The sequence below is a fragment of the Polypterus senegalus genome, chromosome 4, assembly GCF_016835505.1.
Source record: "Polypterus senegalus isolate Bchr_013 chromosome 4, ASM1683550v1, whole genome shotgun sequence".
NCBI lineage: Eukaryota > Metazoa > Chordata > Cladistia > Polypteriformes > Polypteridae > Polypterus > Polypterus senegalus.
Window position 1 is genome coordinate 74078370 of NC_053157.1, and position 21939 is coordinate 74100308.

Genomic DNA, 21939 nt, shown 5'->3' on the forward strand with positions numbered 1-21939 from the left:
TTTGTTTCGATTTAAGTTTTCCTTTACTGTATTCAGTTATAGTCTCAGTCTGTCTCTTACCACAGTTACATGATGCTTGGTAAAGGGATCTCAACAGCAGTGCTTATATTACATTCTGTAGATTGTCTTACATTATTGATATTTTAGTAAAAGGTTAGGATACAACAAGCAAAATATTTTTCTGGTTCTTGTAAGCCTCAGCAGGATTTCATGGCTGGTGTGTTGTACACTTTATTTGGGATATTTACCTAATAGTGAATTGATTCTCTCATTTGCTCTCTAAAATGTGTTAGGGAGTGGACCCAGCAAGACCCCTGCTGACTTCATTCACAGACGATGCAAAATTCTACTTGGATAACTTGACCATCTGATCTCACCAAGGATCAGTTAAAGTATGGGTCTAGGTCATCAGGCACCTGGAGCACTTCCAGGTAACGTATAAAAGCAGCCAGCAGACACGACTCAGGGAGCCAGAGTCCGGTGGTGGAGGACAAAGCTTATAGAGGAGGAGTGGAGGAGAAAAAGAAAAGAGTGAGAAAGGAAAATATTTGTGTTCAAGTGTGCTGTATTTGTGCTTGGGACTGTGCTGTGTACTCGTGGGAACAAGGAAGATGTTATCCACAAGTGAAATAAATCAAAATAAACCATTTGTGTTTTATAAGTGTGCCTTCTGCGTCTGTGTCCGGCTGGTACGCCCCCTACTGGTGTCACACTGTTTACAAAATATGAATATTGTATGCCACTCCATTACACCTTCAATCCGCACTGTTCACAATTAAGGATCCACTGACTTGAGGTACTTTTGGCAGATTGTAGCCCTTAAGCTGAAAATGGGATTTATCACATGGTTTGAAAAACAAGAAAACATAATTGCTGCCGGCAAAGAAACACAAAGACAGTCTTGGATGGAACAATGTTCTAATGTGCCTGGCCTTCTCCTTTGATTTCCCTGACTCTAGCCTGTCGTACTGTACATATGTTGACAGACTTTGATGGCCCTTTTTGCAAAGTGGTTTGTTTCTGACTGCACATCCACCACTGGATGCAAGGTGTCTGGACTGTGGCCAACATCTGGTGCATCCTATTGGTGCTTCTGTTCTCAGCACACTACTGTTATATATACATGGCACATTAGGACTGGCTGATTAAGGAGTATATTTGGTATACGACATGACATTCTTCTTCTGGCATAGATTTTGAAAGTGGAAAAAATGTTTTGCTGGTATGATAAAAATTATAAAAGAAAAAAATATTGTAAACACATTTAAACATAAAACATGTAAATCTGTGCACACAAAAGGAAATGGGTAATGTGATTTTATGTTGGTTTATTAGTGCCTTAAAGGTAATGTCTTCTTGTACAGACTTCAGTGTGAACAGTAAGTTAATAAGTGAGCCTACACCTTCAAGAATAATACCCAGTGTGCACTACAGTTGGTACATCCATGCAAACAGAAAGATGGGAAGGGAAAAAAACATGTCTTGTGTCACATTTTGTCGGCAGTTTTTTTAGCAAGTATGAAGCTGTGCTTTTATCAGTTAGAGAAAGGTGAACACCTGCTATCGGATTTGAGTAGCAGAGCAATACCAAGCATTTCGACAGTTAAGAGACACCTCAGACTGCACATTTAATTAGTAATACAATTGATAAAAATAGGTTTCATTCCAAACACTGGTATCTATTTAAACTGTCACAATTTTTAATTACAATGCGCTAAGGATTTTTAGCCATTTCACCCACTCCTAAGCCACATCAATGTTTAGTTTTGCTCATTCCTCCTAGGAACTATGCACATACACAAACGCACACACAAAAAAAAAAAACATAATTCACTGCTGTAAATCTAATTTACACAATATTGGCTGCACATATGAAGCCCTTAATTAAATGGGCAATTGTATTCCACAAAATATCCACATATTTACCATATATACTCACGTATAAGTCAGTTTCTTGAAACCCAAAAAAAAAAAAAAAAATCAGACCTTGACTTATACGCCCGTTCAAAAATACACTTAATTTTTCTTTTTTATTACATCTTCTTGCCTCTTCCAAACTTGCACCAGCTTCTCAGACGCATAGAATTTTGTTGAAGCAGAGCAGTTACCAATTTCTTTTGCTAATTCAATGACTTTTCATTTAAAACCAACTTCATTTTTTCTTCTGATCAAATTCTCCATCGTAGATGACACATGCTCTTACGATAAAGGTGTATGAGGGCGTGAGATACAAAAAACACAAATCAGTGCAAACGTTGCTTCGGAATAGTTTGGGTATTACGGTGTGGTCACGTAGGCACAATACATAGAAAAAATGGCACTGTGCACCATGACTACTCCCTCAGGTGGGCGTTAGCATATCATAATGTCTTGGACCAACAGCGTCAATTTTCCACATTCAACTTATACGACCAACATTATGAAATACCAGAAATTATATGGTAAAATCAAGCCCATACTTATCCGCAGGAGAACTTAAACTTGAATATATACGGTAATACATTCAATGTAAAAAAATAACAGTTACAATGTTTTTTCTAATACAGTAAATATGCATACGTAAAACTGATGAACACAAAAAGATTGATCTGTTTCTGGGAGTTAGCATATCATAATCTCTTGGATCAATAGCGTGAGTTTTCCACATTCAACTTAAATGACCGACATTATAAAATAACAGAAATTATACGGTAAAATGAAGTCCCGACTTAAACGCGAGTATATACGGAAAGTAAAATATTTTGGAGTTTGGAGTCTGTAGGTGGGTGCTAGTCAGACACCATGCTTTTTCTGTTCCCCACTCTGCTTTATGTCATACTTCTTTATTTCAGACTCTTTCAAAGTATCAGAAAGCGTTTTTCTACCTGTAATATTTTGTGGCACAATGATAAGATCAAGCTTTTCCACTACTGATTTATACATATAGGCATTTCAATTTAAACCACAGTAAAATATATTTAGTCATTATACTTGAATGAGTGCACAAATTCAAACTTACAGGATTTAAGGCTAGTAACTGTGATCCAAGAGTTGCAACATAAAGCTGTCTAGGAGAGGCGTTCAGGCATGGAGTAGAGAAGACTGCACCTTTGCAACGTCGCTTCCATGCACAGCTTTTACTCTAAAAGAATAAAACAATAAAGCATTTTCTTTTATTAAAGCTTTTTTTTTCAAAAATCAGCAATGAACACAAAGGGAAATAACTTTGTAAAGCAAAAAACCTAAAAAAATTCAATAAAAGCCAAACACAACACATCATCAGGTGTGAAGGTTCAACATTCAAATGTTGTTTCTAGCATTTTATTTTCATTATATAGCCAAAGTCATTTCATGTGCTCCGATATCAGAAAAGAATCCTGCTTGAGACTGAAAGCTATGCACTTTCATCCAATTTCATACCAAGGAGAAATCTGCACTTTAAATCAATAACAAAAACATGGAGATTCCATAGTTTATAATTAGTTATTGCAATATGGACACATAATGCATGGAGATATTCTAATTCTCAAACTTGAGCAAAGCCCCATGAGTGATCAAACAGTAAAAATAAATAATTGTAACACATTTTGACAGCTTTTGTTACACTTAACCACCAACCATGGTGACAAAAAAAAGAAAAAGCACCCAGGTTCCAAAATAGGAAGTACAGTACTCAATTGCTTTGTATGCTCTGTCAGTAGTGCTGCTTTTAGTGCTTTAACAAAATGCTGAAGGTCCATCTGCAAGCCTGCTCGTCAAAAACATACATAATTCAAAAATAGAATAATCTAAATTAGTGGTTCACAAGTTTCTTTCAAATGCTGACAACAATGAGTGATAAAGGTAAACAATTATTTCAATAGTGCATTAATGTGTATGTTCATTACTTTTCATCTGAATTACAATTCAATTAAGGGAGCAGACTGTGCAGAAAAATGTAAATAGGAAAGAAAACAGGCATTTATATGGATCCCCTTCAGTGACAAGACTGAGGAAAAACAAGATTATGGGAGGGAAAAAAAAGAAAAAAAAAATTACAGAAGGGGAAAAAAAAATGACACACATTTGCATTCTCTCTCAAAAGTACATCCAGACTAATAAAGTGTTCTTGAATTTGAAAATTTAATGAGAGAAAAAAAACACAGGTGTAACCCACAGGACATAGTAGACTGAAACATAACATTCGCTGTGAGAATGACTGAGACTGAGATTGCCAGTCATCCACACTCAGCGTAGCCCCTCTTCAGACATTTAGTCCCATTCAGTGCTGCAGAGTACTGCAAGGAGTACTTGGAATGACCATGAATATGATCAGGTGACACTAGTGAACAGTCTCAGCAGAACAAAGCAACTGGGGAATCCATTCACGGACATTTCTCATTCCTGCATTCCCGGGAACAGCCAAGCTCGCATACATGGTTCACCGACAAAAGCGCGATAGACATATGCGCCCCGACAAAACCGCGATGGACAAATGAGCACTGACAAACCCGCTAACTGGTTTTCGACAAATAAAATTGCGAGAGAGGCCAAGAGAGTGGGACGCGTATGTACGTATTATGTACACATTATGTGCTAGGTTATAACTGTTATAACTGCTGATGGCATGCCATGAACAAATAACTCAGTCGAGGGTTGGCATAACGCGTCGTATACAAAGCGGAATTACCAGCAGTCAGGCAGCCAGCAAGTCTAAATACGCTCAACTATCAAGACGTCTTGCTGCAATTCTTCCTACATATGCAGGGCGTGATCTTAAGGACTATCTGCGTGCCGTGCTGATGGCATGCTGCATCTCATAATATTGACTTCTAAAACAAACAATATTATATATGCTTTAAACTAGTAATTCACTCGTATTTAATGAAACTTTCGCGATTTTGTCGGCGTGATTTTGACGGCGCGTTTTAATCGGCGCTCATATGTCTATCGCGCAAATGTCGGGTCACACGCATACATAGCGTGTAAAAGTGTAAAAATCAATAAAGAAATAAGAGAGTTGAAAATAATTAAGTGTCACGGTTTTTTGGCCCACGGTGTAGTACCGATTAATTCAGTCAACAACAGACCAGCAACAGTTAGTCTCCCGGCTCCCACTAAGACTGAGCACAGTGGACCGGAAGGAGTCTGCACCCTGCAGCTCACGAATGCTGGGATGGGACAGACTTCATTGACGTCTGTCAGACAACAGCTTTGAACAGCAACTTGAAACTGCAATGCGTCAGTCTGTTGCATCTGCATTATCTGTGCCAAGAAACTTGCCATCACAGAATGATGACAAGAAACTGGATGCATCAGTAAAAGATGAAATGCTGGCGTTTCAGAGCAACGGCAGGCGCGGGCGTTTAGAATAAGTGTATCAGTATCTGATGACTGTGCTGCCTACTTCAGTGAAGGCAGAGCGTGCTTTCTCAGTGGCTGGCGTATTCTGCACAAAGGTGCGCTCTCACCTGGACGACCGCACGCTGGACACGTTGTGCTTTCTACGCTCTTATTACCGCAACTAACTAGATACATGTAATTGTATGACAGCATGAACTGCTTGTAGATAAGGTTAGTCTTTTATTGGTGTCAACATATTGCAGTAATTTTATTAAAAATAAGTGTTGGTCGTTCTAAAACCATTCACATGTGAGATGCCCGTGCACTGTGTCATCCCTGGGAGCCTGGGATTCCCGGGAATGACATGCGGGATTCCCAAATTCCCGGGAATGGATTCCCTAAAAGCAACCATGAAAAAGTGGAAGAATGGCCCCTAAATCTGTCCTCCCACCAGCACAAAAACAGCAAGTTAATTGTGGGAACAATTACTTCACAACCACATTCACTTGGGAAGGTTAACCCTATGACACCATTTTCATGAAAAACAAACCATCAGTTGAAAAAGTGAGGTTTAATAAGGAAAGAAAATTACATTAAAATGTATATATTGTAACAATATGCTATTGTAACGAGTACCTTGGTTATCTTTAATAAACTATAATTAGTAATTCTTTAACCGAAAGAGAGCCTCATGAGTGGCCTGGCAATTCTTTTATCACTTATCTGGCATAACCTTTCTTTTGCATATCAGGGTCAGTGCTTACTCACGAGACACTGCTGCTAAACTGAGAAATGTTCCTTAATATATTTGACTCCACGATTCTGATCATACTGTATATATCAGATCCACAAAATTCTGTGCCAGCACTAATAGAATGCCAAAAGATTTCTGGTCTCAGAATTGATTTGAATAAAAGTATGCTCTTTCCAGTGAATTCTCAATATCAGATTGGACACCTTCCCTTTTATCATTGCAGATCAGTTTAAACACCTAGGGGTAAATATCACAAGTAAACACAAATCTCTTTTATCAACAAAATTTTGCCATCTGTATGGAAATAAATTAAGCAAGACTTGCATAGATGGTCAACCATTCATCTCACTCAAGCTGGAAGAATAAACATTGTTAAGAACAATATCCTTCCTAAGCTTCTCTTTTTATTTCAAAATATTCCAATATACATCAATAAATCTTTTTTGAGAAATTAGATTCAACCCTAACCTCATTTATTTAGAATTCAAAACATCCATGTATCCAATGAATGACCCTACAAAGACCTAAGGTGGAAGGCTGCATGGCTCTACCTAACTTTCAATTTTATTACTGGGCAGCAAATATACAAACTATAAAAACTTGGACATGGACTCCACGATTCTATCTTGCCTTTCAAAACTAAGACTGTAATATGGACACCTTGCTGAAGGTGTCTTTATCTAATCAAACAAATAACCTGCAAACAAAACCTGCACACAGCAGTAGCAACCAAGTCCCCCTGGTTCAGAGTTTATGCTCTCCAATGGAAAAAAATGTATATCTGTATATCTGGTTTTATGTCTTCTAATCTAAAAGGACACTATGGAATTATTTTTGCACAATACATATCTTTACAAACCCACTATATCTAATCTTTAAGTGAGGGGGTGGATTTTGTCCGATCAACACATGAGAAGCACACACAAACTTTGGGACCATCTGAATGCCATTTTATAGGAGGAAAACCCATGCAGACAGGAATAACATGAAAACTCCAAGCCGAACAATGACTGGACTTGGAATTCAAACACAGAATGTTGTACCTGTAAACATCTGTGCTGTTATTATTATATACTGTATTACCTCACAGTCTAAAGCATAAATATGATGATCGTGTGACCCAACAAACACCAAGCCAGATGAAGGTTCCACTGCGGCACAACTTTTGACTGCATCCCCAGTGGCAAACATCCAAAATATTTCTCCAGTGGTGACTGCGAGGAAGTAAACAAAGCCATCATAACACCCTGAAAGATAAAACAAACAAAAATATTAAAAGATATTATAATAAAACTTGTGTTTTTTTAACTATAAATAAAGATAATCACAGACACACTGCCTCCTAAAGTTCTGTTGGTATTTGGTTTATAAAAACACTGTGGGGTCAAAGAGAATTTCAGGCAAGTCAGTGAATCCACCACCTCCTGCCACAGCACAACCACAGTGGGTTGCTTTCAGATCAGGTCTCCACACAATACAAGAATACAGTCAATTATGTCCAATCCCATGCAGATTTGCAGCTCGGTCTGTATTGAAACACAGGTTTTGCAAACAGTAAAGGAGACAAGCAGGGTATACAGTCGATGCAGAAAATCATTTTCTCGTTCTCTTTAAATATGATACAATTATTTATAATATTGGTCACTTGCATACAGCTTAAAGCTGATGATTACACAGTAAAATGTTGTAGCTTTTCAAAGAGAAAAAAAATAAACCACTGCACTTTGTAACAGTTTACAATATCGAGAGAGGTCACTTCTTGCTAACGAGAAAGGAGAAATTTGTTACAGCAGGACTCCAACAATCAAGACAATGTATTTTGGCCAAACCTGGCTGGTAGCCTCCACCCACCAAAAGGATTACAGGCACTGGAAATTTACTGTGCTTTAGCACAGTCCTCCCATAGGGATGTCCCATTCTTCACCTGTTTGTTTCATATCCATACAGTATATGGAACATGACTGGACAATTGAGAGACCTGCCAATCCTCTAGAGATTAAAACAAATTTAAACTCCTTATGTCAGCTGGAGTTAAACAAAAGCATGATACCAACTATATCAAACATTAAGTAAACCGGGGTGCAACTGCTATTTGAAGGGTACAAGTACTGCTGTGCAATTTTAAAATTCTGAAATTTAGGAACATCACTTTGGAAAGGCTTTCTGGCAAGATTCTATGCCCACTTATTCTAAATGCCTCCTGCTGAGGTTCCATACATTCCTACTTATTTTTTTGCGACAGGTTTTGTCAGATCCATTTAACATATTTCTAGGATACAGGTTGCATTTTTGATAGCAGTTCATAATTACTACTCATCATGTGATTAGATAAATTAGTTCAAAACATTCATGAGACTAGCGTTGAATGTTATGTATGCAATTTCTAATTTTGCATGCAAGGGATGAAACATATTTATTCTTAACTCTCTGGCTTTATCACTTCAACAAAGTGTGTGGAGTGCGTAAAGCAGAGTGAACCAGTGGTAGTGAGGCCCTAGGATTGATAACACACTTAATAGCAGTGCAACATGCAGTTAGGCTCATTAGCACAAAATCCTTTAACTGTTGTTCGATGTCGAAAAAAAAATCAGATTTCATTCCAAGCACAGTATATCCACACTGTGTGTAAATCCAAAATCGTATTATGTGATATCATCTACTGGCAAATTCTACTATTATACTGTATTGAGGAATACTTGCGTTTTGTTCTGTGTATTGTATTGTATTGACCCCCACTGCACTCCCAACCTACCCAGAAAGGGGTCTCTCTTTGAACTTCCATTCCCAAGGTTTCTTCCATTTTTTGCCTACAAGGGGTTTTTTTTGGGAGTTTTTCCTTGTCTTCTTAAAGAATCGAGTCTGGGCGCTGACAAGAGGCAGGGCCTGTTAAGGTCCATTGCAGCACTTCTTGTGCGATGTTTGGCTATGCAAAAATAAATTGTATTGTATTGTATTTCCTGTCAGTTTTGGTGGTACTGGAGATGGCAAATCCTATGTTTCTCTATCTGGTATTTTTACCTTGGTCTTCCTTCAGGTGCCACCTTGCACTTTTTACACAACAAACCAATTTATGGATGCTTTAAAAGGGAAATTGCTTTTCATTTTACTATTTAAAGTGCTGACTCATATCAGTCTCATTTTCAGTAATCAATATATTGGCTTTGTCAATAGGAATTTAATTTATAAATATCAGTACTTCCTATAAAATGTAAGCACAACCAATCTATTCTCAGTAGGATTTAATGGCAAAAAAAGTATGTCAGGCTTTAAGTCCATTGCCAGTACTTCCTATACATGCTAAAATGCCTGGTGGCACATGGAAAGTAAAGCATTTGGAATGATACAACGTATAGGTGGAGAATGATAAGGCAACTAAACTAAGTGGCACGGAGTCCTGCATCAACATTTTGAGGTTAATAGGAAAACTGTGAACAATAAGGCAGCATATTTTAAAAGACACATCTCTTTAGTATTTAAAAACGTGTTATGGACACCATCAGTCGAATTATTGATAATTTAAGCTTTTCCCTTGTACCACACCCACAAAGTTAGGTGGTCCAGAAAATTCTAGAAATCCACTATAGCCATGATTAATATTAACCACATTTATTTTAGTGGCAAAATGATGAATGGCAATTGATTTACACAAATCTTTTACAGCCCTAACACTGATAAACCTGTCATATCCACTCCAACACAGGAGTAAGTTTGCTGAAATGAGCATAGAACAAGAATATTTCCAAAGAGAAATACAAATTACAATACCGGCCAAAAGTTTTAGAACCCCACCATTTATCCAGATTTTATTGAAATTTAAGCAGTTCAAGTCATATGAATAACCTGAAATGGTACAAAAGTAAGCCGTAAACTGCCACTGTAAAACTTAAAGAGTATCCAATATGGATTACCTTTAATAAAGTTAAAGAGCCATTCCAATCCAGGTGGCTTAAAGAAACAAAATGTATGAAGAATTAAAGCATCAGGAAATGTAGAAAATGATCCTTAATTCATTAAAAGATTCTTTGATTATTGTAAAGGTTGTTGAGTGACTGCCTTATATGAATAGACGAAACAGATAAACAGATAAACTAACCAACAACGATGAAGCGTCCACATTTTGTCACAGTAGCAGATGATTCAATTCTGTCTCCAAGAAGGCGTTCCCACTTAATTTTTCCAGAGTACATGTCTATTGCCTGCATTCTATGGGAATGTGAACCAATGTAGACAGTCTGGCACAGATTTTCAGTTTCAGTGATCAGCAGGAGAGGGGACGCATCAACACACTTGCCTGTGTCTAACATCCATCTTAATTTAAGCATGAAACATCCTGTGTCAGCTGTGTTCTTGGACACCCAACTGATCTCAGATACAGAGTTGTTCATTGCTTGATCCAAACCACCTTCTCTGTCTTTTAAATGTATCACTACAGGAGTGTTCAGAGGAGAATCTTCAGAAGGTGGTCTGAAGGAGTCATGTGAATCGTAATGAGACATGGAGCTTGTACTGGTTTTAGGTACATCAACATTACATGAAAGGAAATGACTACCCCTGTGTACAGCGGTAAAGTTCAAAACTCGATTTTCCAGATAAAGTGGAATATATTTGGTATGAGGATTTTCAGTTTCTGAAGATTCTGTAAATTTCCTTTTCAAACAGGAGTTCCTTTTTTCCATATTTTTATATGGGAATATCATTGCAATAATGTGGTTATAGAGCTCAATAAAGGAGCAATTTAAGATAATTTCTAGTAATTCTGGTATCTTTCTTCTAGTTAACATTTCAATTCCTTCTAAAAGCCTCAGAGACTTAAATGAATCCCCACCACTGAATACAAAGAGAGATTCTGCAGCAATGACCGCATCTGTTGGAAGGTCAAGTATATCCTGAAAGTGGAAGAAAAAAAAAATCTTTTACTAGTATTTTTTTCAACATATAAAAATATACAATATTATGGAAAATATGCTAAATTTGCAAATGTAAAAATGTACTGTGTTAACAGGAACGCATAATTGCTGAAACACACAGTTAATGGGACAAGTGAGACAGCATACTGTACTTCACTCCTAAACATGAATCATTCATTTGGTTTTTGAAAGCAAACTAATGTTCATTTGTATAGCCCATAAGTAAACGCACACATCATATATTTGAATGGCATGTTGAAGAATTGAATGCTGTGTCACAGTTATAAATATTTTATTGAGTATAGGCAACAGCCCAAGCAGTTTTCTAATTCTGGATTTGTACACAGGCATAAGCAATTTTAAAGTCTGGTCTCTCATATAAGAAACCTTGAAAACTGCAAAACAAATATAAATAAATGTTTAATAAGAGTTCTGAAAAAAAGAATTCACGTAAAACTGCCAAGTTTGATTTCCCACAAGAAGCTTTGAAGTTGGGACAAAAGGAAAAAAAAAATGTAGGGACAGATTTGGAAAATTAAAACACTACAAGTTTAAAAAGGGATTATCCTGCAATATCTTGGAATTCACAAATTCAACAAAGTGTATATAATGGTAAAATTCTTATGTTTAGCATTTGATTTAAGTGCTATTTTTCAGATTTTCGGTAAATGGACAGGAGATTTCAGGGAATACATTTAGAATGTGCACAAGCTAAAATAAATCAGGTAGCTCAGGAGGATATCATTCTTTATAAACCTTATGCTGAAAACCCCCACCCCCAGATTATAAACCCTCAATCTGTTGTTACACTATGGAGGCCTAAGGTAGAAATCAAACACATTAATTAAAGAAAAACTTATCCTCTACCAGCACAAGTTTGATAAAATAATCTGGCAGGTGAAAGGCTTATCCATTGCATCATTTACTCTTCAGTAAAAACTGAATAGGGAGCATCCTTCACAGCAGTCTGTTACAGAACGATCAAAGACACAAAGGATAGATGTTCATGTTCGATACCTACTATCCTATGGATTTAGTCATCACCCTTGAAATGTGTGTGTATATATAACAACTGTCCAATCTTGGTGTTTACAGGACATCTGCGGATATCAATGTACATTTTATATAAGACATCATCAACCTTCCTCTGGTACATACTTATCTTGTGTGTATTTAACCATTTCAGTAGTTCTTCATGAAATTTCTTAAAACTAATGTTTATATATTTTAATGTGCACTTCAAGCCAAAAATACTAACTACAGTTACCTTCAAATAATTCTCTAACAGATCCCCATCTCAGCCACACATTAAATTTGAAATTCTACATTGTATTTGATATTTATGAATGCCAACATTTATTTACTTAAATGATACTTGAGTAACTTCTTGATGGATATAAATTTATTTTAATGCTGGTTACTGTTATTATTTATATATTTAATGTTGCATTACAGAAAAATGTACAATATTGTTCACTTTAATAGAGGTATTTTAATAAAAACAAATTGAATTGGATTTCTGTTTTTGCTTTGGTATTGAAAGGTATTGATTATTGTAAAATTTCACTGGTTTTGGTATCAAATACAAAACTTCTGGTATTATGACATATCTACTGCCCATTAATCTTTCATGGCTTGGAACATTTTTATTACTTCTTTCATTACTTACTTTCATTAAGTCTATGAGATTTCCTACATGTTTCTAACACTTCAAATTATTAATTATTTTCAGATGTCAGTTTACAGTATACTGACTAGCTCTACTACAATCCAGCGGGATTCAATTCCTGGCCTGTTCTTTCTGTGTTCACATGATTTTTCTCCAGGCATTTGGGTTTTCTTCAACATGTCAAAGATGTATATGATAGGTCAAAACGCAACTGAAAGTAAGTGTGATGTAATCAGTTGGAGGAGATGTATCCTAAGACTGACTGGAATCGAACAGAAGGCATTATGTTTCTTTACCTTGTATTCTGTGCTACTAGGTTTCTATTATCTGTGGGTCGTAAAAGTGAAAAATCAGCTTTAGAAAGAGAATGAATAGCTTTTTGATCTGTTAATTGTTAAAAGATTTAAACTCCTCTTAGTCATAGTCTACTGCGCCTGGGGAAAAATGCAATTTATTTGAGCTTTATAATCTGCTTCTGACCAAATAACCTGATAAGAGTAATGCAAAGAAGGAGCTAATTATTAGGACTTATTAAGACTCCGATTTTGGAATACAGACTAAAACACAGCCAACAGTGCCTCACTTCTTTATAATTATTTTCTGCTGACAAAGTAATAGAATAACCTCGTTCTCTATATCAGTAATTCACAACTGCACACTAAAAAGTTAAATGTGAATATGTCAAGTTCCTGCAAAATGTATCAAATTACAACATGAAAGTCCTTTTGTACTAAATGGCTACCAAAATTTTATTTAACAGTTTACTGTGAATGTATGCACTCAATAAATGCAATGTAGAAAAATGTACTAAAATCCCAATAAACACAGCCCAACTACTTAAAGATGTGCACATTCTTACCTTCCATAGCGTTTGTAGACTTTCCCATAGTTCATTTTCCCCTTTAACTTCAGTATGAGCCTCAGCTGCTCTTATTTTAGATTCATAAAGAGCAATGAGATCCTTTGTGTCAATCTTTCCTAAATATATAATGCACAAGATTAAATAATATTTTGATAACAGAAATCACTTTGTTCATAAAAACTGCTGCATTAATCAAAAAAGGACTTTAAATCATTTACCTTAATTATAGAAAATTGTATTATCTATAAAGAGCTCTTCGTACTCATGTCAACAACAATTCATTATTAATACTCTCTCTAAGATGTGTGCATACAGTATATAAGAACAGAGCAAAACATAATGTGAATAAAAAATGCAATATTTTATGATTTAACTATTAATCAAAACATTACTTCAAAAGTTGCTGATCCTAAAATTTACAATTTCTAAAGCAGAGTCAGAATAGTATTTACTAGTCAGTTAAAAATGAATTCCAAACTCTGACTAATGAAAGTCACAAATAAACAAAGGCAATTATCAATAATGTCAATATGCAAGCACACTGCAGTATCTCTGTCACACTGTATTAGCCTAATTACACTATCTGACAAAATGTATAAAGAGAGAGATTTAACCCAACTTGGTAAAGCACCCTGAAATGCAACTGTCTAGAGGTCTAAAGAGGAAGCAAACAGCTACTTCAGTTAAATCTCAGTGACTGAACATGTCTACAGAGGCAGCTGTTTTGAAACCCCATGATGTGACACATGTTGAAAAACGTGACATGTTCACAATGGCATATGGTAAAAATAATAGTATCCTACTTGTATGCCAAAGTCTACTGAAGAATGTTGTACAAATGTAAAATGTAAAGATATAAAAGGTGGATTAAGAAAGTCACCTTTCAACTAAGTCTGACATATATGGTGTAAAGACATAAAATGAAACCCATTACTTATAAGTGACCTGTTGGAATTATTTGAGCATGCAACCACTCAGGTTCCAAAACAAAGACAGTAGGCTACTTATTAGGGAGTCCTGTTAGATGCCAGATAAATAGTCGAATGAATATTCTGCTGTATTGGGCAAAAGTAAAGATATATATCAGGTAGAAGTACAAATTTAGTTTTTTCATGTCCTTAAAGGCACTTTACAAAAAAAAATGTTTATTACTGAGGAACTGTCAAGTTACTAGGGGAAGCAATTAGATGGTAGGGAATGGTATGTCTGTCTGTAGTCTTTTGACATTTCAACCAAAGCATTAGTCTGTAAATAATCAGGGCTGCTAAATAAGCTGTGAAGTAGCCTACCAGACCAGACCAGACGCGACAACACAGTGTACCTCATGGTAAAATTGAGATGTCTAGCATTTTAAACCTGATATATAGACATTTTGCTTTTTCACTTGGGTTGCCTTTGTTTAAATGACAATTCTAACATAATAACAGGATATTTTACAATCTATGCCTTTTTGGAGGTTTGTACAATATTATATCTATGATGTTTAAAGCTTACATTGATGTACTTTTCTGATTATCTGTATGGTTCATACAAAGCCCTGATCTCAACATCATCAAGCTTCTGTCTCTGCAAGCAATCCCAGACTGTCAAGTAAGACAGCCAAAGTCTGCAGTGGATTTGTGCCAAGTTCTCCAACTTCATGCAAGTGAACTCTAGAGAATTGCTACAGGTTTTAAGGTTGCTTCAAAGGCTGATTTATGATTTTTTTTCATGTTTACTGCATTTTCTAATAAGTTTGATTAAAAAAAAGTATTTAGGCCATTATTTTTGAAAGCATTCTCACTTTAAAAGCATGGTTTTCTCCATATGTGCCAAAGGCTCTTGCACAGTACTATATGCCTAACTGATGTGTATTGACAGTGCAGTAAAGTTTGAATTCAATAAATCTAAATGAAAAAGATGAATATCTATTGTTATTGCCTGTTTTTTGTATCCCTCTCGTATATAAAATGTAAGCTCACAGCTACTAAACTTGTACTAAATTAAATACAGTTCTCCTATGATGTTTATTTATTTTTCAGGGGTGAAATTTACCAGTTTAATAATAAAGGCATAAGAAAAGAACAATATAAACAACAAGTGAAACTCACCTTAAATGGATTTTCAAAAATCCGTGTGAACCAAATTCAGATTACATGCACTGTAACTGATAATATTCTAGAGAGACATGCTCATGACATTTATTGAATATCAAATTGTATTTAAATAAACTGGACAAATCATCTTTTTTGTACTTTCTTTTTATATTGAGAAGTCTACACATGATCTTAAAATTGACAAATTAATAAATATCCATCCGTTATCCACCACTTATCCGAGGTCGGGTCACGGGGGGAGCAGCATAAGCAGGGAAACCCAGACCTCCCTCCCCCCGGCCACCTCCTCCAGCTCCTCTGGGAAGACCCCCCAAGGCGTTCCTAGGCCAGCCGGGAGATATAATCCCTCCTGTGTGTCCTGGGTCTGCCCTGTGGCTTTCTCCCAGTGGGGCATGCCTGGAACACCCCCCCCAGGGAGGCATCCTGACCAGATGCCCGAACCACCTCAACTGACTCCTCTCAATGCGGAGGAGCAGCGACTCTACTCAGAGTCTCTCATGGATAACTGAACTCCTCACCCTCTCTCTAAGGGAAAGTCCAGCCACCCTGAGGAGAAAACTAATTTCAGCTGCTTGTATCTGCGATCTTGCTCTTTTGGTCACTACCCAAAGCTCGTGGCCAGAGGTGAGGGTAGGAACGTAGATCGACTGGTAAATCAACCGCCTCTCTCTTCACCATGATGGGCCGATGCAGAGCCCACATTACTGTGGATGCCGCACCGATCTGTCTGTCAACCTCCCGCTCCATTCTTCACTCCCTCGTGAACACCACCAGAGATACTTGAACTCCTCCACTTGAGGCAGTAATGTGTTCCCAACCTGGAGAGAGCATTCCACCCTTTTCCGGCCGAGAACCATGGCCTCAGATTTAGAGGTGGTGACTGTCATCCCCACCGCTTCATACTCGACTGCGAACCGCTCCAGTGAGAGCTGGAGGTCACTGCCCAATGAAGCCAACAGAAACAAGTCATGAGGTAACCAAACCAGACCCCCTCCGCTCCTTGGCTGCGCCTAGAAATTCTGTCCATAAAACTTAAGAACAGAATCGGTGACATATATATATATATATATATATATATATATATATATATATATATATATATATATATATATATATATATATATATATATATATATATATACACATATATATATATATATATATATACACACATACACACACACACACTATTATATATTCATTCTGGGACTGATACGTGTGGATGAGAATTTAAGAAACCATGTTTTTTGTTACTTATTTTAAAACTGTGATACTTTTTTGGTTAACAGTACTCAAATACAGTAGAAATATGTTCCATTTAATGACAAACTACCACTTGCTATGTTTGGTAAGGAACCGTAGCTTGTAGACTAATCCTGGATAACATAATTACAATTACAGCTGAGCTAAAGGGACTTAACAGTGGTGCATAATGTCAAAAGTATAGATGTAATTCTGTAAAAACAAACTACAGTAACCCACCTTTGCTTGATAAATATTACTTCTTTTCCAATGCAAAATGATATTAACCACCAGCTGACACTTTTTTCATAAGCATGGATGTACAAATATACAATGATGACTGAAAGTACGAAAAGCTTGGTTTTGGTGGTATTACTGTATGTTAGAAGACCACCCCTTTAAGTGACTAAAATTAGACAGACAGCTAACTGAAGACACCCCTTGAAATCAGACACTAGAATATCAACATAAAGACCAAAGAATCAAAAAAAAAAACACAAAATGTGAGAACATACAGAGGAGTTAAAACTGAGCATCAAAAACAAGTAAAGACAAACATACATATATCAGTAACACACTACTGTTTCAATCTTAAAATGATTTTTGTTTTACGATCTGCACTGCAGTATTTCACTGAAATGTAGTATTTTCATTATAATTTGCATTAAACTGAATTTATGAAATGGAGTTATGCTTGTTTCTTCTTGTTTTTCCTTTAGCAATGTCTACCATTACAGTCTTACTGCTCATTCTTCAACCCATTTAAACAGTTTATTGGACTTCAATAATATTTCAAATAAAACAGTCTTTCAGTAAATGCTCTAAACCTGATAACTTGGGCATTTCACAATTTTCACACAAACACTTTATTGTGTATAAATTTCCCTTTTGGAAACAAAAACTAAACCTGAATAACTGATAAGAAAGGAAAGCCATGTATTTAACATTTATTATACTACTTTCTCTTTGCACTCCAAATATCAGTAAGTATAACAGTAATTACCATGTGCTGTAAAGGGTAAACTCTTAACTAAAATAACTTCATCAGGAACGGCATGAGTCGGAAGATGTTTCAGCAGGTCCCTGTAAACTTCTTTGCCAACATCAGCTTGCTGTGAAGCAGCTACAATGAAAAGGATTAATTTTTGCTCTTTGTAGTATGTCAAAGCACAAGCATCTACCAGACTCAGATTTTCAACTGTCTATAGAAGGAAAAAAAAAAGAAAGAAAAATAATTTTTATTATTTCAATCTATGCATATTGTATTTATTCTGTACACTCTTCAATGAGAACTGCTTGAGATATGCCCAGAACATTTTGAAGAAAAGAAATCCACTCTGTTTTCTTTCATAAAGAAAAACTGTGTGGCTGCACTTGTGAGGCAGAATGCATTTACAGCATAAAGACAATTCAAGGCTTTGGGACATGAACATGAACTGTCACAGGTGATCTGGTGATATAAAGTGACCACGGCTTGAGCCGGGGACAAGCTGTCATTTGGTAGGAAGAAAGAGAAAGAGTGAACCAGAATGTTTTAAGTGCTTTGTGGCACCACATTATAAATATATATGTATATTTTTTATGCAACATGACATTAGTTTTGTCTGCAGTATTTTTCTGCCTAGTTTTAAGGCACACTGAATAAAGGAATTACCTTTATACCTAACTATGCTGTAGACTTAAATTGGCATTTAAAACATCTGACAAATTTTAAACATACAGTAAGCATATGTGGTACTGTTTTAGACAATTTCAAGGTCAATAAATATGAATATGCAGCCCGGGCGGCTCGGTGGCACAGTGGGTAGCACTGCTGCCTTGCAGTTAGGAGACCCAGGTTCACTTCCCAGGTCCTCCCTGCGTGGACTCTGCATGTTCTCCCTGTGTCTGCGTGAGTTTCCTCCCACAGTCCAAAGACATGCAGGTTAGGTGCATTGGTGATTCTAAATTGTCCCTAGTATGTGCTTGGTGTGTGGGTGTGTTTGTGTGTGTCCTGCGGTGGGTTGGCACCCTGCCCAGGATTGGTTCCTGCCTTGTGCCCTGTATTGGTTGGGGTTGGCTCCAGCAGACCCCCGTGACCCTGTAGTTAGGATATAGCGGGTTGGATAATGGATGGATAGATGAATATACATCCCTCTATCAGCTTCTATCAGAAATTACAAATTTCTGTTATAATCGAGAATACTTAAACTTTAAAAATTTAAACTGAAGCACACATTTTAATATTTCGAAAACTGGATTCAATCATTCTTGTTTATTATTAGCTTGTATCTCATGATGTAAATCATTACATTTCTTAGGAACACACCAAATTACAACAATCAAACAAAAAGATAATAAAACAGAATATTGCATGAAACTATACTGCATCTAAGTTCAATGTCAATTGTGTACAGCTAAAGTAACAATTTCTAATAGGACCTTAGAAATACTGAGTAAATCTAAGATAACAAGGTAGTATTCTTATCATGGTTACATTACAACGTTCCATTAAAAATTACTAAGACTACAATCTGATTAAAATGCTCCAATCGGGCTGTTTACTTAGCCAAATACAATAACAAAACATGAACTCTGCACTGGACTGTTCTAACATTGTTTGTGAAGCCAGTGATATTCATTAGCTAATCTCTAAACCTGAATTTGCTGCATTGCTTTCTCCTTATTTTATATATCAGCAAGACTCCGAACATCCTCTATAACTGCTCTTTTTATTATGCAAAACTGTGCTACAAAGTCACTACAAAATGACTTCAACCTCTGAAACATTTTCTTGAGTTTAGTGTTTTGAACCATATACTCAGATAAATTTTGTGACATTTTGTGCTAATGCCATTTAAAAATCTTAAGGTTAATGAGTAAATATAGTAATTAACAGATGTCTATTAACTATGCAGTATGCTATGTTTAAATAAATGATATTTGTTCAATGTCCAACAAACTCTAAACTCTATTGTTAAAAGTGCTTTGTGAACATGTTCATAATAAAATAATTGACTCCTTAACATGTTACTGGCTATTCAACTACAAGTAATAAGAAACAAGGATTTCCATGATACGAATTACATTATGTCAAAGATAGTTTGATGAACTTTTTCGAGGATTTTTTTTTCTTTCAAAATTATGTGGGTCAGAGATAACAAACAATAAAAATCTTTTCTAGCTTCGGTATTTTATTATGGATGAGTATCTCATTCTTGTGCTTCTCTCCTCTCTTATGTTATACACACATAAAAGGAAGCAAATCATTTACTAATATAATTATAACTGAAGTCATACTTGCACCACTGTCTCCAAATTTAATCGTTTTCCATGACGCTTGACATGATTATCTCTTCTCCCTTTGTAGTACATGTGTGAATCTTTAACCATAACCCAATCACCAGTGGCACGCATGGTTCCACATGCTACAGTTAATTCACTATCAATGAAGCACACTCTTTTCCTACCACCTAAAAAATGAAAGAAAAAAAAAAAAAGACAACAATGTTTTTCTTAAAAATCTGACTAACAACTATAAATATTTTAATTACATAAAGAGTTATTGAGTTGAAATACATTATTAAGTTTGGCAAACTAATGCACTGTGCATCATCATTTATTTACCATTTTTTTCAGCCTCAAGAGCACAATAAAAAATGTAAATTCTCTAACATGTACATTTGTAACATACATCCAGTCATTTTCCAAACGGGTTAGCACTGAACAGGTTTGTGGGGGTGCTGGAGCCTATCCCAGCTAGCACAAGGCACAAGGCAGGAACACACCCCGGACATGGTGCCAGTCCATCGCAGAGCGAAAAGCAACACACACCAACAAAAATACGAAGGACAATTTGGAATTGCCAATCCACCTAACAGCACTACCATTGCACCACTGTGCCATCCACAAGAATAATATAATATTGATAATACATGTTTGCTGCAGTGGAAACTAATATATGAAAATAAAACTAGGATCTGAATTGACTCTTAAAGTATATCTTCCCTTAATTCCCCGCCAGCCTTTAACAAAACATTACCCAGGAAAACTTGTCCTTCTCCTTCATTAATCAGATGCCCATCTGAATCTTTCACTTCTACCGTAGTTCCCAATAATGGCATTCCCAATGGAACAACAGTGTCGGGACTGAAAAATTATTTCAAACAGAACACAATATTACAAGGCTGCAAACATTCTTATTTTTGTAACTTCTGCATGGCTGCTTCTACTATAGTTTGCATAAAAAATAAGTTATTGACTATAATCCTACCAGTATAAATAAAATAATGGAAAACACACCAACATCATAATGGAATAAAACTATAAATATGCAAAGTGTGATAAGAAAGGTGGGGGACTAATTCTGTACCTTGAAAATGTGATTTGAATATTGCTTAATGACTTAGACAAAGAAACTCACAAATCGCCTACTGATTAGCATCTTAAAATATACAGTTTTATTGTACTTCACTAAAACTATCTATACTTGCATACGTATACTTAACTGAGAATTGTTCACAGTTGCTATAAACTAATTTGTATTTTAGAATAATTTTTATTTGCTACATTCACTGCCACATTCCTGCATGCTGGACAATAATTGAAGTATTTTTCCCAAAAAAAAAAAAAATTCATCACATAGAAGCAATATCCAAAATTAGGATACCAAATAAGTAATCATTGTGATAGATTACCTTGCAAGATATTCTTCTTCTGAAAGCACAGAGTGTTTAAGGTACTTCCATGATGTAAATACTAATTCCCTTAACCCAAATGCCGTATAAAGCATAACATACATTTTGTTCAATGCGCCATTAATTCAGACTGACTGCAGGTCGATGGGTGAGCTGCTGTCCCTAGGTAAGTTAGGAATGTTACAAATAGCTACAATGCTAGATAATTTAAAAGTATATAGCCATCATTCAAACTCTTTGATTGGATCTAATACTTTTGTTTGCATTGAAAACAAATTTTAAAAAGGCCAATTGACAAGAGACCACATCAAGTCTGTAGAATTTCAATGTAAATGGAGTTATTTAATGTTGAAAAAAATATTTAAATGAACTGCTATGAAGGTAAATAATTATGAGAGGGGTAAATAAAGTCTTTCATTCAAATTAAATAAC

At 35.9% G+C, this 21939-nt stretch overlaps 1 protein-coding gene across 4 annotated transcripts in view; it reads right to left on the bottom strand.

Moving 5' to 3' along the window:
• aasdh (aminoadipate-semialdehyde dehydrogenase) overlaps positions 1–21939 on the bottom strand; it is a 38508-nt gene that overhangs the window by 2041 nt on the left and 14528 nt on the right. For all 4 annotated transcript variants that reach the window (XM_039750893.1, XM_039750892.1, XM_039750895.1 and 1 more), the window contains 7 exons: positions 20853–20959; positions 20111–20283; positions 17835–18033; positions 13491–13609; positions 10149–10941; positions 7139–7302; positions 2999–3121 (listed from right to left, as the gene is read on the bottom strand). In XM_039750893.1, the coding sequence (XP_039606827.1) occupies positions 2999–3121; positions 7139–7302; positions 10149–10941; positions 13491–13609; positions 17835–18033; positions 20111–20283; positions 20853–20959 (1678 nt within the window). The remainder of the gene's footprint in view (positions 1–2998; positions 3122–7138; positions 7303–10148; positions 10942–13490; positions 13610–17834; positions 18034–20110; positions 20284–20852; positions 20960–21939) is intronic.